The 17,640-nt window shown below is 46.0% G+C and overlaps 1 protein-coding gene across 4 annotated transcripts in view; it reads left to right on the forward strand.

The window, feature by feature from the left end:
* Nucleotides 1–6,311: 6,311 nt before the first annotated feature.
* DZIP1L (DAZ interacting zinc finger protein 1 like) overlaps nt 6,312–17,640 on the forward strand; it is a 46,562-nt gene continuing 35,233 nt past the window's right edge. Inside the window, exons 1-2 of one of the 4 annotated variants that reach the window (XM_004278978.3) lie at nt 6,312–6,574; nt 9,110–9,188. In XM_004278978.3, the coding sequence (XP_004279026.2) occupies nt 9,174–9,188 (15 nt within the window). In that variant the 5' untranslated portion in view covers nt 6,312–6,574; nt 9,110–9,173. Of the gene's footprint in view, nt 6,575–9,109; nt 9,189–16,084; nt 16,290–17,640 lie in introns of those variants that run through there. The other 3 variants (XM_033404094.2, XM_033404095.2, XM_049710095.1) reach the window with 3 other exon arrangements.

Consider the following 17,640-nt stretch of genomic DNA (forward strand, 5'->3'; position numbering starts at 1 on the left):
TAGTCCTGAATTTGATAGTCATTAAAACATTCAGTCAGTAATATTAATTGAGTCCCTTCTGTGTGCCAAGCACTGATTTAGATGCTGAAGATGCTGCTGGATCAAGCAGACAAGGTCCTGTCTAAATCAGCTTGGGCTGCAATAACAAAGTACTATTCACCAGGTGGTTTATAAACAACAACAATTTATTTGTCACAGTTCTGGAGGCTGGAAGTCCAAGATCAGGTTGGCAGCATGGTTGGGTTCTAGTGAGGGTCCACTTCTGAGCGGCAGATGGCACACTTCTTGTTGAATCCTCATATGGTGGAAAGCGGCAAGAAAGCTCTCTGGGGTCCCTTTTATAGGGGAACTAATCCCATTCATGAGGGTTCCACCCTCACGTCCTAAACCTCCCAAAGACCCCACTTCCTAATATCATCACTTTGGGGGTAGGACTTCAACATCTGAGTTTGGGGGGGAGGACACAAACATTCAGTCCATTGCAGGTCCCTAGTACTTACATCTTAATAACTGGCCACATCCCCCCTGGGATAGTGTCCTCTGCTCCCCAGGGTGTCTGCTATTCCCTACTCTACCCCTGTTGGCTTATAAAAGCAAATTACAAATTCAAATTTTAAAAACTGCTGGCCCTTCTACAGTCACATAAAAGTTTACCTCCTCTTTCTAGGAGGTATGAGAATTAATATTTCTTCTACAAATATTCATCAACCAAGATTTTCTATAACTTCCTTTTTGGTAGCTGCTTTAACGGAAACATAAGTTTATATTTTTCTCCATATATAAAATTATGATGCTTTTTCAAATGACATCCACCCATCCCCTTTCATTCTGATATTTCCCCCTTTGAGAATCACTGTTCTGACTGTCTTATTAAAAACTACCTGCAAGTCATGTCTCCTGCCCCAGCTTTATTTATTCCCAACTACTTGCTCTGTATTCTTAGGTCCAGCCTGACCCCAGAGTGAGACTTTGAGGCCTGCTGCTACACCCCATGGCTGCCCTCTGACCTGTGTCCCCAGAACCCCTGCTGGGTTTCAGCTCACCTGAGTCTCTCCACAGGTGAGGCTTCCTAGGGCTAGCCCTCTGAGGGAGGAGAAGGGTCACACACGCTGGATCTAATTTCCACGTCTGGAGAATGCATGACAAATGGTCCTCCAACTAACATTCCCAGTCCCTAGGGCTTGGAAGGGTTTAATTAGAAACATTTTCAATATTTCAAAAATATATGAACTGTTTTATGATGGGACCAAATAAGTCAACCTGAATGTCACATTTCTTTATGCTGGGTTGTGATTATATGAATTCACTGTGGCATTATTGATAATTTGACATTTGTAGGGAGTTTTACGTGGCAGCAAAATGTTTTTGATTAATAAAATGTGGGGAATAAGTTAATAATGTATTACTTAATAAATGCAGTTTGTTAAGTAGAAAAGAATATTTCAAAACTTGGTGGTGCTGGGAAAAAATGCATAAACTAAAACGTATATGATTAAAAAAATAAGCACTAGAGATGTAATGTACAACATGATGACTATAGCTAACACTGCTGTGTGATATATAGGACAGTTGTTAAGAGAATAAATCCTAGGGCTTCCCTGGTGGCGCAGTGGTTGAGAGTCTGCCTGTCGGTGCAGGGGACACGGGTTCGTGTCCCGGTCCAGGAAGATCCCACTTTCCACCGGAGCGGCTGGGCCCGTAAGCCATGGCCGCTGAGACTGCACGTCCGGAGCCTGTGCTCCGCAACAAGAGAGGCCACGACAGTGAGAGGCCTGCGTACTGCAAAAAAAACCCCGAACAAACAAACAAAAAAAACAGAATAAATCCTAGGAGTTCTCATCACAAGGAGAAATATTTTTTCCTCTTTCTCTTTCTTTTTACTGTATCTATATGAGAATATGGATGCTAGCTGAATCTACTGTGGTTGTCATTTCACAATATACGTAAATCATGCTGTATACCTTAAACTTATACAGTGATGTATGACAATCATTTCTCAATAAAGCTGGAAAGAAAACATGGTGGTGAGGGGGGTATTGGGCAAAGTAAAAAGAGTAGTGAGTGCTAAGAAGCGTGGGATTCCAGATGATCCTGGATTCCTTCTGGCCTTCGGGGAGTCCAAGCCACACATTTACATCATGATACATTTTGCATATAGGCCATTCTGGTGTTTTCCCCTATGTTAATTTTTTTCCAAATCCGACACTCGTTCTTAGAATTTCAAACAGTAAGATTGTACAGAGGAAAAGGTGAAAGTCTCTCTTGTACCACTGTCAAGTTTGGTATGTCTCTCACTTTTCTCTGCATATATATCCACGTGATTTGTAAAAAGTCTTGGCCACAGGCTTCCGAGTATCCACCACTATCGCCTCATCTGCCCTAGCTCTTTCCCGCCAGGACCCCCATAATGCAGCAACTAAAGGGTGAAGATGGGGACTTCCCTGGCAGTCCAGTGGTTACAACTCCACACTCCCAATGCAGGGGGCACGGGTTCAATCCCTGGCTGGGGAAGATCCTGCATGCCACACAGCCAAAAAAAAAAGAATATGTTAAAGCATGAAGACCAGCCCCAGCGTGCTAGTCCCTGTGTCAGCCTAGTGGTTAAATATTTTGAATATCACCCCTGAATTTCTCATATGTATAGTTTAAAAAAACATAAATGGATTCATGTAATACATATTATTATGTCAGTTGTTTTTAATTTAACAATACATTTGTCTTGGACACCTTTTTTTCATTAACATACCAAAATATATTCTTCGTAAGGGCTGCAGAGTGTTTCATTGTAGGATATATCATAATCTATTTACTTAAACCCCAACTGGTGAACATTTAAATTGATTGTAATTTTAATCGTACAAGAAATACTGTAGTCCTGATTACCACATTTTGGGGACTTTAAATTGTGATATGTGCTGCAAAATTGTTTTCAAAGCGCCTGTTTGAAATTGCTCATTTTCCCATCCTTCACCAGTGCCAAAACGCTACTTAATTTTAGCCAATATTATTGTTTAAAAATGCCTCTAATTGTTATGTTACTTTTGGTGAGGTTGAGTGTTTCACATGTTCAATTGATATATTTTTTTATTCTGTGTCTTGCCTAATCTTTTGTTCACTTTTCTATGGGATTGTTTTTCTATTTCTTAGTGACTTAACTAGTCTTTGTATATCAAGGACACAAACAGTTTACTATTTTGTCGCAATTTGTGCAGTCTGTCTCAGCCCTCCCCACCTAGTGTTTGTTTCAAGACTCAGAGAGTGGGTCCTGGTTAAAATGACCCTGCATTCTCATTTTGCAAAAGAGGAGGAAAGAGGTCTTTTTGTAAGTGCAGAGACATCCTCCAAAGTGATCTTTTTCAGAGAATGGGTTAGAGTGTAAGCTCTGCCTAGGGAAGAGGTTCCCCCTCAGTTCCAGCTGATTCTTGACATGTGAGAGTGCGGGCCTTTTGTTGCTAGATTCTCAGATTTTTCAAGAAGAAACCAGCAAACCAGGTTTTTATGTAAAATGCCCTTCGAACTATACGCCTGTCTGTCTATCTATACATCAATAATGTGAAAACTCAACAATACACCTTTGACCTAAAATCACCTCCAGGACCATTAGTGGCCAGCATCCCAGCACTGAGAGGCCTGTCCTCTATACCTCATATGCCCTTTAGGAAAGTGGGATCTGGAACGGGAGCTGACTTCCAAGGTGTGATGCCAGCAGTTGACAGCAGAGGGCACTACTACTACGGGCTCCCTAGAGTGTAAAGTAGACCCTCATTTGGCAGACATGTCCCACTGTTTCCTGACACATCCCTAAGTGTAAGAAGGACACCAGTTGTGATGGTGTCTGTGCTGGTCAGAGAGCTGGTATCTGGCACTGGCCTGAGGAAGAGGTGAGGGGCTACACGGCAAAATGGAAACCACAGATATTGAGAACCCACTCTTCTGTCCATCCAATAGTTACAGCTCAGCTGCTCAGGGTGAAAGGAATGTCCCCGGGAGTGGCCCACTAGGGCCAGTCTCCTTTGGCTTGTTCCTGTGTCTTGGATCATACACCTGTTCCCACTTGTGCCACCAAATCTTGTGTGTTGTGGCACAGGTGGCACAGCAGAAGGTGACAGTTTCCTAGTGCTAAGTGATCTAGTGCTCTATAAACTCTTGGTTTCCTCGGGTCTTAGAACAGAACCTGGCACGTAGTAGGCACTCAGTAACTCTTGGCTGTACTGAATGTCAAACTGTGGCCCAGTAAAGGGAGAGTGTGCGGGTTCCACGCACGCGAGGTCTTGGTCAGCTGAGGAAGGAATCTAAATACTTTTGCTTTCGGCGTTACCGAAAAGGTGGTTCTGGGTGCACGTCAAGTTCCCTTGCTCACAGCAGCCCTGCAAAAGATGGCACCCGTTTCCACAGGGGGAAATTGAAGCTGGTGGGAATGACACATGCGTGCACGCGCGCGCGTGCGCGCACACACACACACACACACACACGCGCGCGCACGCGCACACACACGCACAGAGCTACTTTTTGTATACTTCAGGGAAGCGAGTTGAGAAGCAAAAGCTACCAACCCTGACACTTGACTGAACTTGGGAGGACACACCCGTGACTGCCAGGCCCTGGGCTGAGATGTTTTAACTAAGTTGGTTCTCATAATTACCTGCTAGGTAGAGTTTATTTTCCCCATTTTACAGAGCGGTAAGTGACTTCCCAGGATTACACCGCCTGGGAAGGTGGAACTTAAATGCGTCTTTGACTCCACAGCCTGGATTCTTCTCTGCCCTCCTGCAGGAAGTCCTGGAGGGAAAGGGGTGCCCCAACCAGGAGAGCAGAGGATGAACAAGACTCCCCATCAAGAACTGGTGGCTGACAGTCATCCCTACTTGGGCCTGGCCCCTGTCCACCCTTTTTGTTTTTTTTTACATTTAAAAAATTGTGGTAAAATATACATTCCATAAACTTTACAATTTTAACCATTTTCAAGTGTACCATTCAATGGCATTGAGTACATTCACATTGTTGTGCAACCAGCACCACCATCTGCCTCTAGAAGCTTTTTATTATCCCTGACTGAAAATCTGTACCCATTAGACAATAATTTCCATTCCCTCCTCCCCCCAGCCCTGTCATCCACCATTCTACTTTCTGTCTCTATGAACCTGACTATACTAGGTACGTTGTGTAAGTGGAATCATATAATATATGTCCTTTTGTGTCTGGCTTATTTCATTTAGCATAACATTTTCAAGGTTGATTCATATTGTAGCATGTGTCAGAATTTCATTCCCTTTTAAGGGCTGAAATATATACGTATGTATATAATATATGCATAACATTTTGTTTATCCATTCATCTGTCAATGGACACTTGGGTTGTTTCCAACTTTTGGCTATCGTGAATAATGCTGTTATGAACGTGGGTGTACAAATACCTGTTTGAGTCTCCGCTTTTAATTCTTTTGTGTATATACCCAGAAGTGGAATTGCTGGATCATATGGTAATTCCATGTTTAATCTTTTGAGGAGCCACTATTCTCTTTTCCACAGTGGCTGAACCGTTTTACATTCTCACAGCAGTGCATAAGCGTTCCAATTTCTTCACATTCTTGCCAACACTTGTTCCCATGAAATTTTGTTTTGAATACCCCGTGACACAGCTTGGCAGATTGAGGCTGGGGTGGGAGGAAGGCTTAAGGAAAAAAAGAATTCTCAGAAATCTGAGTCTCAGTAAAGCAACAGATGGTTATAGGAAGGGGTCAGAGACTGTTATCCAGAAAGAAAGAGTTCTTTGGTTCTGGGTTTCCCAGCTGGATCCACAAGGCTGGCCAGAAGGTTGGGAGTTGGGGGGAAAATGGTTGCCATCTGAACAGACCTGGGATTTACTCAAAGGACCAGTATGGGTTCGGATCAGAAACCAAGACGGTCCCTTTAGTTTAGGACGGGTGGGGCAGGGCTGTCTGCCCAGGAGGCTACAGCTGCCCCCAGCTTTCAGCAGGCCGGCAGCTGTACTGGGTGGGGGGCGGTGTGTGTGTGTGTGTGTGTGTGTGTGTGTGTGGGCGGTGTGTGTGTGTGTGTGTGTGTGTGTGTGTGTGTGTTTGTGTCTGTCTATGTGTCTGTGTGTGTCTGTGTAGACGGGAGGACGTCCCCGCCTCTCAGCAAGGCCTGGGAGCCACTCACTAGGATGCCGGATTTTCCTGACGGATTAAACGTGGCATTCCCTCCTTCCCGCTTCCGTAACAGGCCTAAAAATAGCTCGTCCCAGAGGGGCTCGGGAGAGGCTCCGCCCCTCTTTGGGGTCGCGGGAGCGGGAGGCATCAGAGACCACGGGCCTCCGGCTGCTGGCGCCAAAGGTTCTCTGTGTTCCCGGTCCCGCAGGTTGGCAGCACTGGGTGGGCGGGAGGCTCTGTCACGCGCCCTCGAGAGCCCGCGCTACTCGGGGCCGAGGAAGCAGCCCAGGCCGGCGCGGCGGCGAGGATTCCGGGAACGGCCTCTGTCCGGGGCGGTGGAGCGAGTCGGGAGGCTGGGCCGGGGCGGAGGAGCGGAGCCGCCGGCTCGCGACCTCTGCCCGCTCCCCAGGCTCCGGGGACCCCCAGGTGAGCCGCACCGCGTGGGAGAGCTATGCCAGGAATGCAGCCCGGGAGGGGCGCGGGTGGGGAGCGTCGTGCAGTCCGAGACCGGAGCCACGGGCCGCAGGGGGTTCAACAGCAGCGGCTCGAGCGCCCTGCGGGGTCCAGGCGGGGAGCTGCGCCTCGGGACCCGCGGCCTCCAGCCTGGCCGGCTCCGGACCGAGGTACCCGGAGGGGAGTAAGAATGACTGAACCCGCCGGACTGGCCTTCGCTGGGAGGATGGCCTCGGATTTTCAGATTTTCAAAAAAGTAAAATGATTGGGGGCGGGGGTGGGGTTGCTGCTTTGCGTTCTGTAGGAAAAGGGGGATCTTTTAGCGATGAGATGAGTTATTGATAAAAACAAACAGATTAGCATCTCTGGTTCCTCCGCCTTGCACTCCGAGGCAGGAGTGTAGCAGGAGGCAGCCACCGTATTTTCCTTTTGAGGTGGCTGCAGATAAAAGGCCAGGGGAACTTGCTGGGTACGGGACAAGGGCCCGGAAGGCAGGTCAGAGGAGGGGTCTGCGGGGCCTGGGCAGGGGTTACCCAGGCCTGTACCTTAAGGCGCAGGGCCTGCCTGCCCCTGCACGGTCTCTTGAAATGTGGTATCTAACAGGACTTTGAAGAGAGGCCTGATGAGTGAGAGGTGCTCCGACTGTGGCCTCCTACACTTCCGTCCACAGACGGGGTGCGTGGTTTCTCTCCTTTGTCACAGCCCCTCACACCTGCCCCTAGAGCTGGGCACTGGCCAGTGAGAACAGCCCCACCTAGAGAAGGCCGGTTCTCCAATCAAGCAGCTGATAAGCGGTCTTCTATCTGTCTCTGTCAGCACCAACGCTCTGGAGACCTCTCCCTCACGTGGGAATCTTTTTGGATACCATCCAACTTGATAAAATGGTCGCATGAAGTTACATGCTTCAGGTTGGGAACAGAAACCTGAACTCACTTGTGCAGAATACCTGGGTTCTGCCAGGGAGCTGGAATTTGGTCCAAAGGCTTGTTGCTCAACTGACACAGGAGGAGGGAAGGGGACAACTTGGTGGGCTGTTCTGAACCTCGCTGTGGGCCCCTTGCAGGGAGGGCCAGTCCTGGTCAACAGGGTTTACCGCTTGCAGTGCCATCTGTCACTAGGCCTCCTGCCTCTAGAGAGGGTTTTGTGGGGTCTGATGTCCCAGGCTCTGAAGCTGGAGAAACACTACCAAGAAGCAATGACTTCTCCATGGGAAAGAAAACACCAGTATGTTCTAAACTGCTATTCTTTTAGATGTGAAAACTAGTGTTGGTTTTTCACAATTTTGCACCTGGGAAGATAGGTCTTGTCAGTATGTAGTCGTCTCTAAAATACTTTGAAGAGACGTCAGTCAAATCCCTACCTCCCATTTTTATTTTAAAGAAAATCCTTTTGTGGCAAAAACTTAAAATGGGCTTTTGACCAAACCAAGGACATCATCTCTTAAAAGTATCTCCAAAGTTTCTAGGGAGGAAATGGGAGACCTGGTGTAAGGGACAGCTGTGAGCCTGGTGGAGTGTATCTCTCTCTTGCTACTTTATGGGTAAGAAAGAGTGGAAAGGGGGACTCCTTTCTTTAGAAAACAGCAGAAACAGAGCAAAGCAGAACAAGGTCTGTAACGGTAGTGCTTCAGGAGAGCTCCTGGGTCACTCTTGTCTCCGTTGGGGTCTCTAGCGCTCCCTTGCCTACGGTGTGTGCACGGCCTGTTTGCAAACTGTGCGAGGGTTTCCTTGGCAGCCAGAACACTTAGCACTAATGACACGCCTGAGCTCCTGGGACGGCACCGCTGAAGTTAGCTGGGAGTCAGGGCAGGCTTGTAAATGATTGCCTGGCAGCTGCCTTGGAAGCTTGGCTCCTCCAAGTGCTCCTTGTAGCTTGGCAGCATTCTTGAGGAAGCAGAACAGACAGCAAGGTGGCAGCGGTGGTGGTGTAGTCTATCTGTTAATTTATGTTTAAAAAATCAGCCAGAATTTTGTTTAAAAAAATCAGCTCTTTGGTCATTTTTGTGGATGTTCTCTTTGACAGATTATAGGTGGGCAGGTTTCAGAAGAATTGTAAAGTTTCCAGGAGTTGTTTCACTGTGGAATGGCTGCCTTGTGAGGTAGTGAGCATCCCGTCACTGGGAGTGTGCAAAGCTAGGTGGTAGACAGGCTTGTTTTCTTGGCCGTGGGATTACCCCAGGTAGAAACTGTCTCTTCAATAATGAAGTGAGTTTGGAATGCTAGCGTAAATATTCTTTTGGGTCCCACTAATTCATGACAATGGTCTAAGATTGGGAAGTTCCAGGGACCCATCAAAACATCTAGAGATGGTTAATAGTTCTAGATTTCCTAATGACGGTGAGTCATTTTATTTATTTATTTATTTATTTATTTAACTGCTTGTGGGATCTTAGTTCCCCAATCAGGGATTGAACCCGCGCCCCCTGCAGTGGAAGCACAGAGTCTTAACCACTGGTCTGCCAGGGAAGTCCCACAGTGAGTCATTTTTGCCTTGTGTTTCTATTCCCAGATGTGGGAAAAGAAGTCTGCTGATAATTCAGTCTGCAGAAAGTACGGCGTGCCTGCCCTCTGGGATGTGTAGTTTCCAGGTAACCAGCAGCATTCTCGTTTGGCTTTGTCTTCTGCCCATCCCAACCAGGACCCAAGCTGTGGAGCTGAGTTGTATTTGGCTAAGTTCTGCCAGGATACAGGGAGACTTTAGGGTCTCCAGCATAGACCCTGTTGTGATTTGCCGTAAACTCTTTCAGTCCTTACAGTTTGGTCAAGAAATCTCAGGTATTGTAATTTACAAAATGGGAAGGGATTTATGTATCATCCTCATCATCATTGGGAGGTAGTTTGGCATAATTAAAAGTTTTGGAGTCAGAACTTGATTTGGATCTTGGCTTCCTTACTTAGTAACTGAAGGACTTGGGGCAGGGCCCTTAGCTTCTCTGAGCCTCAGTTTCTACATCTATCAGATGAGGCAAATCATAGCTACATACAAGGTTGTATGATGGCTAGAAATAGGAATATTAAAGGCTGGCACAGTGCCTGGTGCACGGATACTTAATAAATTATAGCTGCTATCATCCTCATCAACTTCAATTCCCACAGTTCAGGGTATGTGCCCAGCAGTGGGATTGCTGGGTCATATGGTAGCTCTATTTTTAGTTTTTTAAGGAACCTCATACTGTTCTCCGTAGTGGCTGTATCAATTTACATTCCCACGAACAATGCAAAAGGGTTCCAAAAGGGAACCCTCCACACCCTCTCCAGCATTCATTGTTTGTAGATTTTTTGATGATGGCCATTCTGACCGGTGTGAGGTGATACCTCATTGTAGTTTTGATTTGCATTTCTCTAATAATTAGTGATGTTGAGCATCTTTTCATGTGCCTCTTGGCCATCTGTATGTCTTCTTTGGTGAAATGCCTATTTGGGTCTTACACTTATTTTTTAATTGGGTTGTTTGTTTTTTTGATATTTAGCCCCATGAGCTGTGTTTGTATATTTTGGAGATTAATCCTTTGTCCGTTGCTTCATTTGCAAATATTTTCTACTATTCTGAGGGTTGTCTTTTCATCTTGTTTATGATTTCCTTTGCTATTTTAAGTTTTAAGTTTAATTAGGTCCCATTATTTTTTAAATTTTAAGTTTAATTAGTTCCTATTATTTTCATTACTCTAGGAGATGGGTCAAAAAAGATCTTACTGTGGTTTTTGTCAGAGAGTGTATCCCATTGTTCATTGCAGCACTATTGACAATAGCCAGGACATAGAAACAACCTAAATGTCCAACGATAGATGAATGGATAAAGAAGATGTGGTACATATGTACGATTACAATGGAATATTACTCAGCCATAAAAAGGAATGAAATGGGGTCATTTGTAGAGATGTGGATGGACCTAGAGTCTGTCATACAGAGTGAAGTGAGCCAGAAAGAGAAAAACAAATATCGTATATTAACGCATATATATGGAATCTAGAAAGATGGTACAGATGAACCTATTTGTAGGGCAGGAATAGAGATGTAGACGTAGAGAATGGACACGTGGACACGGTGGGGAAAGGGGAGGGTGAGACGAATTGGGAGATTAGGTTTGACATAAATGCACTACCATGTGTAAAATAGACAGCTAGTGGGAACCTGCTGTATAGCACAGGGAACTCAACTCGGTGCTCTGTGATGACCTAGATGGGTGGGATGGGGGGGTGGGTGGGAGGGAGGTCCAAGAGGGGGGGGATATAGGTATACATATAGCTGATTCACTTCATTGTACAGCAGAAACTAACACAACATTGTAAAGCAGTTTTACTCCAATTAAAAAAAAATTCCCACAGTTCTGCTCACCATTTGATGTCAGAACCCTAGGACTTCTGAGAATTGGACTCTTGGGGTTCTAGTGACAAAAATGGGTGGTACTTTTGGGATTTAGTAAAAACTCAGGAACTCAGATCCCTGATTCAGAATTCTGTATAACTGGGAGTGGGGCTGCCACCTTGGGTATTTACAGACTGTGCTCAGAGTGTAAACATGAGGGTTTATGGGCTGCTCAGGAAGCCAGCTAGAGCACTGCTGCCACCTCTTGACGGTCAGTGTGGGACACTTAACTGATGAGCCTGTGCCCACCCACGAGGGCTCCTGCCCTCTAAGCTTTCATTAGCGGCCTGGAGGATTAGGCTATGGACACAGATGGTCAGCACATCAAGCATTTCACTAAGTCTAAATGGCGTTTCTCTCCAAGGAGTACAACTTAAGTGCCCCTAAGTCCATTCTTACTCTTTATCCTAATTCTTGTTGGTCCATAGCCTCAGTTCCCCAAGACCCCGAGAATATAGAATCTTGAAGCAGATATTTTAAGATTTTGACAGTTCCATTCAGGTCAATAGCAATCTGGGCTGCGGGTAATATGCTAAGGGCTGGAATCCAACAGATGTGAATAAGCCATGGTCTCAGCCCCTGTGGAGCTCACAGCTGGGGATGTGGTGGGACAGGGGTGGGGGGCAGAAAGGACACAGAAATGTCCTGTATGGCCCCTCCTTGGGGCTCCCTGTCCTAGCTCCTTCCCTGGCACTTAATGCTCTGGGGGGTAATTCGGTGTATTTTTCTGACTTTCTGGAGAACCAAATCTGGAGCCAGACCCCAACACTTAACTAGTCGTGTGATTGTGGGAAAGTCATCTGCCCTCTGTATTCACCTTGAAATGTCTTCATCTGTCCACTGGGTTGTTGTGGGAATCAAATGGGATAATTCATGCAAAGTCTTATAACTGTGTGTGAAGCACACAGTTCCAGAAGTGTTCACGATTTTTATTAACAATGGCAGGGGGGACGTCCCTGGTGGCGCAGTGCATAAGCATCTGCCTGCCAATGCAGGGGACATGGGTTCGAGCCCTGGTCTGGGAAGATCCCCCATGCCGCGGAGCAGCTAAGCTCGTGCGCCACAACTACTGAGCCTGTGCTCTAGAGCCCGCAAGCCACAACTACTGAGCCCGTGCGCACAACTAATGAAGCCCATGCACCTAGAGCCTGTGCTCCGCAACAAGAGAAGCCACCGCAACGAGAAGCCTGTGCACCGCAACGAAGGGTAGACCTCGCTTGCCGCAGCTAGAGAAAGCCTGCATGCAGCAACGAACACCCAACGCAGCCGAAAACAAGCAAACAAACAAACAAAAACAATGGCAGGGACCGTTGCCTGGGTCACCATCCGTCCGAAGGGCCAGTCACGGTGCCTGGCACTTAGTAGGGACTCAGGAGCCGTTTGTTGGTGGGATGGGTGAATGAATGTTGCACAGCCACCCAGCACAGACCAGAGTGTGGTGAGGGCGACCAAAGGAGTATACGCTCTGTGCTCTGGGAGCCCAGGGGAGAGGCCAGGGATTCTGCCTATGGGCCTGGGAGGTATTTATGGTGGCATTCATGTCTGAGCAAGGCCTTGAGCATGAGTTCACCTGCACGAGAAGCAAAAGGAAGTGGCGGAGGGCCGTCTATCCCAAGAGGCAGCATGGCGTAGTGGCTCAGAGTGCAACTCTGTAACCAGGCTGCGTGGGATGGATCCTGCTTCCTGCACCTGGGGCAAGCTTCTTCACTTCTTTGTGGCTTAGATAATAATAGTACCTCCTTGAAGGGTTGTTGTGAAGATTACATGAGTTATTCTTTATAAAGCATTTAAAAACAGTGCCTATGAATAAATAGCCCATAGATATGAAAGTATGGACAGCAAGTAAATGGTAGGTGGGAGATGCAGCTAGAAAGGTAGTTTGGAAGCAGTTCATAGAGGTCTTTGACTATCTTATTTTTTATTGAATTATATTTGACTTACAATATTATATTAGTTTCAGGTATATGAAATAGTGATTCAGTATTTTTATACATTACAGAATGATCTCCACAATAAGTCTAGTTACCGTCTGTCACCATACAAAGTTATTACAATATTATTGACTACATTCCTTATGCTGTACATGACATCCCAGTGACTTATTTGATAACTAAAAGTTTGTACCTCTTAATCTCTCTCACCTATTGCACTCATCCCTCTGCCCCCTCCCCTTTGGCACTCACCAGTTTGTTCTCTGTATCTATGAGTCTGTTTCTGTTTTGTTATGTTTGTTCATTTGTTTTGTCTCTTAGATTCCACATGTAAGTGAAATCATACAGTATTTGTCTTTCTCTGATTTATTTCACCTAGCATAATACCCTCCATGTCCATCGATGTTGTCGCAAATGGCAAGATTTCATTCCTTTTTATGGCTGAGTAATTATCTATCTATCTATATCTTCTTTATCCATTCATCTGTTGATGGACACTTAGGTTGCTTCCATATGTTGGCTATTGTAAGTAATGCTGCAATGAACATAGGGCTGCATTTATGTTTTTGAATTAGTGCTTTTGTTTTCTTCAGAAAAATATCCAGAAGTGGGATTTCTGGATTGTATGGTAGTTCTATGTGTAATTTTTTGAGGACCCTCCATACTGTTTTCCATAAAGCTGTATTAATTTACAATCCCACCAACAGTGCATGAGGGCTCACTTTTCTCCACATCCTCCAACACTTGTTATTTCTTGTCTTTTTGATAATAGCCATTCTGTGAGGTGATATCTCCCTGAGGTTTTGATTTGCATTTTCCTGATGATGAGTGATGTTGAGCATCTTTTCATGTTGTGCCACTCCCTTCTGGCCTGCAAAGTTCTGCTGAAAAGTCAGGTCATAGTTTTAGGGGAGTTCCCTGTACACAACTAGTTGCTTTTCTCTTGCTGCATTTAAGATTCTCTCGTTATCTTGAGTTTTTGCCATTTTTAATTATAATGTGTCTTGGTATGGAACTCTTTGGTTTCATCTTGTCTGGGACTCTCTGTGCTTCCTGGACCTGGATGTCTGTTTTCTTGTCCACATTAGGGAACTTTTCAGCTATTATTTCTCCAGTTAAGTTCTCTTCCCCTTTGTCTCTCTTCTCCTTCTGGGACTCCTATATTGTGAATGTTAGTACACTTGATCCTGTCCAAGAGGTCTCTTAAACGGTCCTCATTTTTTAAAATTATTTTTTAGTTTTCACCTTCGGTGATTTCCACTACTCTGTCTTCCAGTTCATTGATCCATTCCTCTGTATTATCTAATCTACTGTTGATTCCCTTCTAGTGTGTTTTTCTTTCAGTTATCGTATTCTTCAGGTCTGTTTGGTTCTCCTTTATATTTTCTGACTCTTGGTTGAACTTCTCACTGTGTTCATCCATTCTTCTCCTGAGTTTGTGGAGCATCTTTATGACCATGACCTTGAACTCTTTATTGGGTAGATTGCTTATCTCCACTCATTTCTTTTGGAGTTTTGTCTTGTTCCTTCATTTGAAACATATTTCTCTGTCTCCTCATTTTGTCTAATTCTCTGTGTTTATTTCTATGTATTAGGTAGGTCAGTTTTGTTTCTAGATCTTGGAGAAGTGGCCTCATGTAGGAAACGTCCTATGGAGCCTAGTACCACACTCCCTTCTGGTCCCCAGAGCTATATGCTCCATGGGTGCCAGCCATGTGGGCTGAGTGGACCCTTCTGTGTGGCTGGGCTGGCTGCTGTGAGTGTGCTGGTAGGTGTGGCTGGCCCTGCCTCATGTAGTGGCTGCCAGCCCCCTGGTGATCGGGGTTGAGTCCTGGGGCAGCTGGCTGTGGGGGCCAGAGGGGCCCAGGGCTGGTGCCAGCTCTCGCATATGCAAGCCTTGCTGGCCTTCAAAGCCAGGTGTTCTGGGAACTCATCTTCACAGTGCAGGACCTCTGGGCTGGGGAGCCCTGAGGTGGGGCTCAGACCCCTCCCTCCTTGGGGAGAACCTCTGCAGTTGTAATTATCCTCTTGTTTGTGGGTTGCTCGCCGAGGGGTGTGGGTCTTGACTAATTTGCGTCCCCACTCCTTTTACCCATCTTGTGGTTCCTTCTTTATATCTTTAGTTGGGGAAAACCATTTTTGCTAGTCTCCAGGTCATCCTTATAGATAGCCAGTCTGTAAATAGTTGTAATTTTAGTGTGTCTGTGGGAGGAGGTGAGCTAGGGTCTTCCTACTTCACCATGTTGGCCATACTTGCTTGAATATCTACTTAGTGAATTTGGAATTAGCCCACGAGGAGCACAGAACATCACTTCCCATGTGGCTGAAGCTCAGTGGTGGCTGCCCCTTGTAAACAGGGCACGCACTTCCCATTTTGCCACAGTCCTTAATGCTCCCTATGCCAACACTCCCTACTGCAATGGTTCTGAAGCAGTTAGTCTGGAGATCTGCATTTCTAACGAGTGTCCAGTTGATGCTGATGCTGCTGGTCAGTGACTACACTTTGAGAACCACTGCCCACGTGTATCTCGGACACTAAGATAGGGAATCAGTTGCCACTTAGCATCAAGCTTGTATTTGGTTTCTCTTACACCTGGCATGTTTCCTACCTTTAATAGTACCTTCGTGGTCCTGGTGGAATTTAGATTTGCAATTTCTGGTATAATCAGTATTGGAAGGCTAAGTCTAAAGGTCCCAAGAGATAGGCCTGTGAGAAGGAGATTTGGGAGTGGCTAAGGCTCAGCCTATAGCAGGCCTATGGTAGCTGAAGCTATGGTTACGTGTGAGCTCATCCCCAGGGAGAGTGTGCAGGGAGAGATGGGTGATGGGTGACCAGCAGACTGTCACAGGGGCACTGGCACACCCTGCCTTAAAGAAAGGGTGCAAGGATAGTAGGCTCTTCCTTGTTCAAGGAAGAGGCTGGAAGGGGCATTCGAAGAGGTGGGAGGAGAGCTGAGAGAGTGGCTGGTGGAACATTCTTGGCCTTATTATGAGAGGGGACTGTGGGCAGACATCTGAGGCCAAAGCTTAAATATTAAATAGTTAAACAGCGAGTTCTCAGGTGAGCTCCTGGTCTGTGGGAGGACAGGAAGCAGGTGTCCTGTTACCCTGGCCCACAGCCCACCTGGCAACACGCTGCTGCTCCAAAGCACAGCTTGTTGTGGCGATTGTCTCTGAGGCTCCGGTGACACAGTTAGAGCCTGCAGCTGAGCATGGTGAGTGTCATGTCACCTGCCTCCTTTTTAAAAAATAATGTGACATATTAAGAGGAATGTGCTGGTCTTCTCCTCATGGCCGTGATGAGGATGCTCATGGCTGGATGGTTTTGTTTCTGGAGTATGTGTTGGGGAGGAGGATCTGAGAAAGGGAAACATTGGAGCTGAAATGGAAAAGGTGGGTCCGTGGCATCCTGTGGCAGCTTGAAGACCAGGCTAAGGGGTTTGTTTGCACTTGGTACTGGGGCAGCAAGGAGCCATGCTAAGCTGCCGAGGAGGGGGCTGGGGGCAGGTGTGTGATTAATGCATCTCGGTGGCCCCAGTGCCTGGCACCGGGCCTGGCCAAGCTAGGCATGTTCTAAAGGAGCGGGGGAGGGGGTGAGTGAATGAATGAATGAGTTCGATGGGTAAGGTTTGATGATCTGATCCAAGCCAAGTTTTAGGACAAATAGCCTCAAGAATCGATGTTGGATGGTTCAAAGTCCACAAGCTTTGGAGCCAGATGCACCTCCAGCTGTACTTCAACTCTGGCCTCCCTACCTGGGGAAGACACTTAACCTTTCCAGACATCCGTTTCCTTGTTTGTAAAGTGAGGATAGTTCTACCTGTTGGTAGGTTTGCATTTAGAGTGTGTGTCTGGCTTGGAGGCTGGCACTCCCTGCACTGCGGCCGGTTTTCTTACCGAGCACCCTCCCCTTGCCTCTCCTCCAGTCCCCAGAGTACCCCAGGGCAGGTGGGAGCAGGCTTGTCACCTCCCACTGCCGCCTTTCCCAGATGAAGACAGGCTCAGGGCGCTCAGGGGCCTTTCCTGGAGGCCTTCCCCTCTTTGCAAACCGAGCCTGACTGTTTCTTCAAGGCCTTTCAGCTTCCTGAGGTCAATGACCTTTTTCTTCTCTGACTTTCTGCTGTACTTGAAAGTGTAAATCACATGATCTAAAAAGAACTTGACTGAATAGGGTCACATGTATTTCCTGTTCAGTCAGATTCTAAGTTCTTTAAGGGCAGAAATTGTATATTTTTCTTTAAGAAATTATAAAAGTAATAGATGATGACGCAAAGAACTGAATAGTATAGAGAGGTGGTGAGTGGAAAATAAAAGTCCTCTAACCTCCGTTCCCACTTCCCAGGTATAACCATTGCTAACAGCTTATTTTCCTAGAAATAGTCTATGCTTATTAAAAAATGTAGATAATGAACCATATTTAGGAAGAATAAATCAGTCTACTTAATTATGATTATATATGAATAACAAATATGAATCATTCATATATGTGTGTGTGTTATGTGGTATCATTATCATCATTGGTCTATGTAAGACCTGTCTATCTATCCATCTCCTACCCATGCACCATCTATTTTATTTATTTGTTTTATTCATTTATTTATCCCCATTTCACATTCCTATTTCCCTCCTGCCTCATAGGAAACATTCTAATGTGAGATATATATATTTATGCATATATGTATATATAATACATATACACATACATATGTGAGGTATACATATCTCCTTTATTTTTGCTAATGAT

The sequence above is a fragment of the Orcinus orca genome, chromosome 5, assembly GCF_937001465.1.
Source record: "Orcinus orca chromosome 5, mOrcOrc1.1, whole genome shotgun sequence".
In the NCBI taxonomy this organism is placed as follows: domain Eukaryota; kingdom Metazoa; phylum Chordata; class Mammalia; order Artiodactyla; family Delphinidae; genus Orcinus; species Orcinus orca.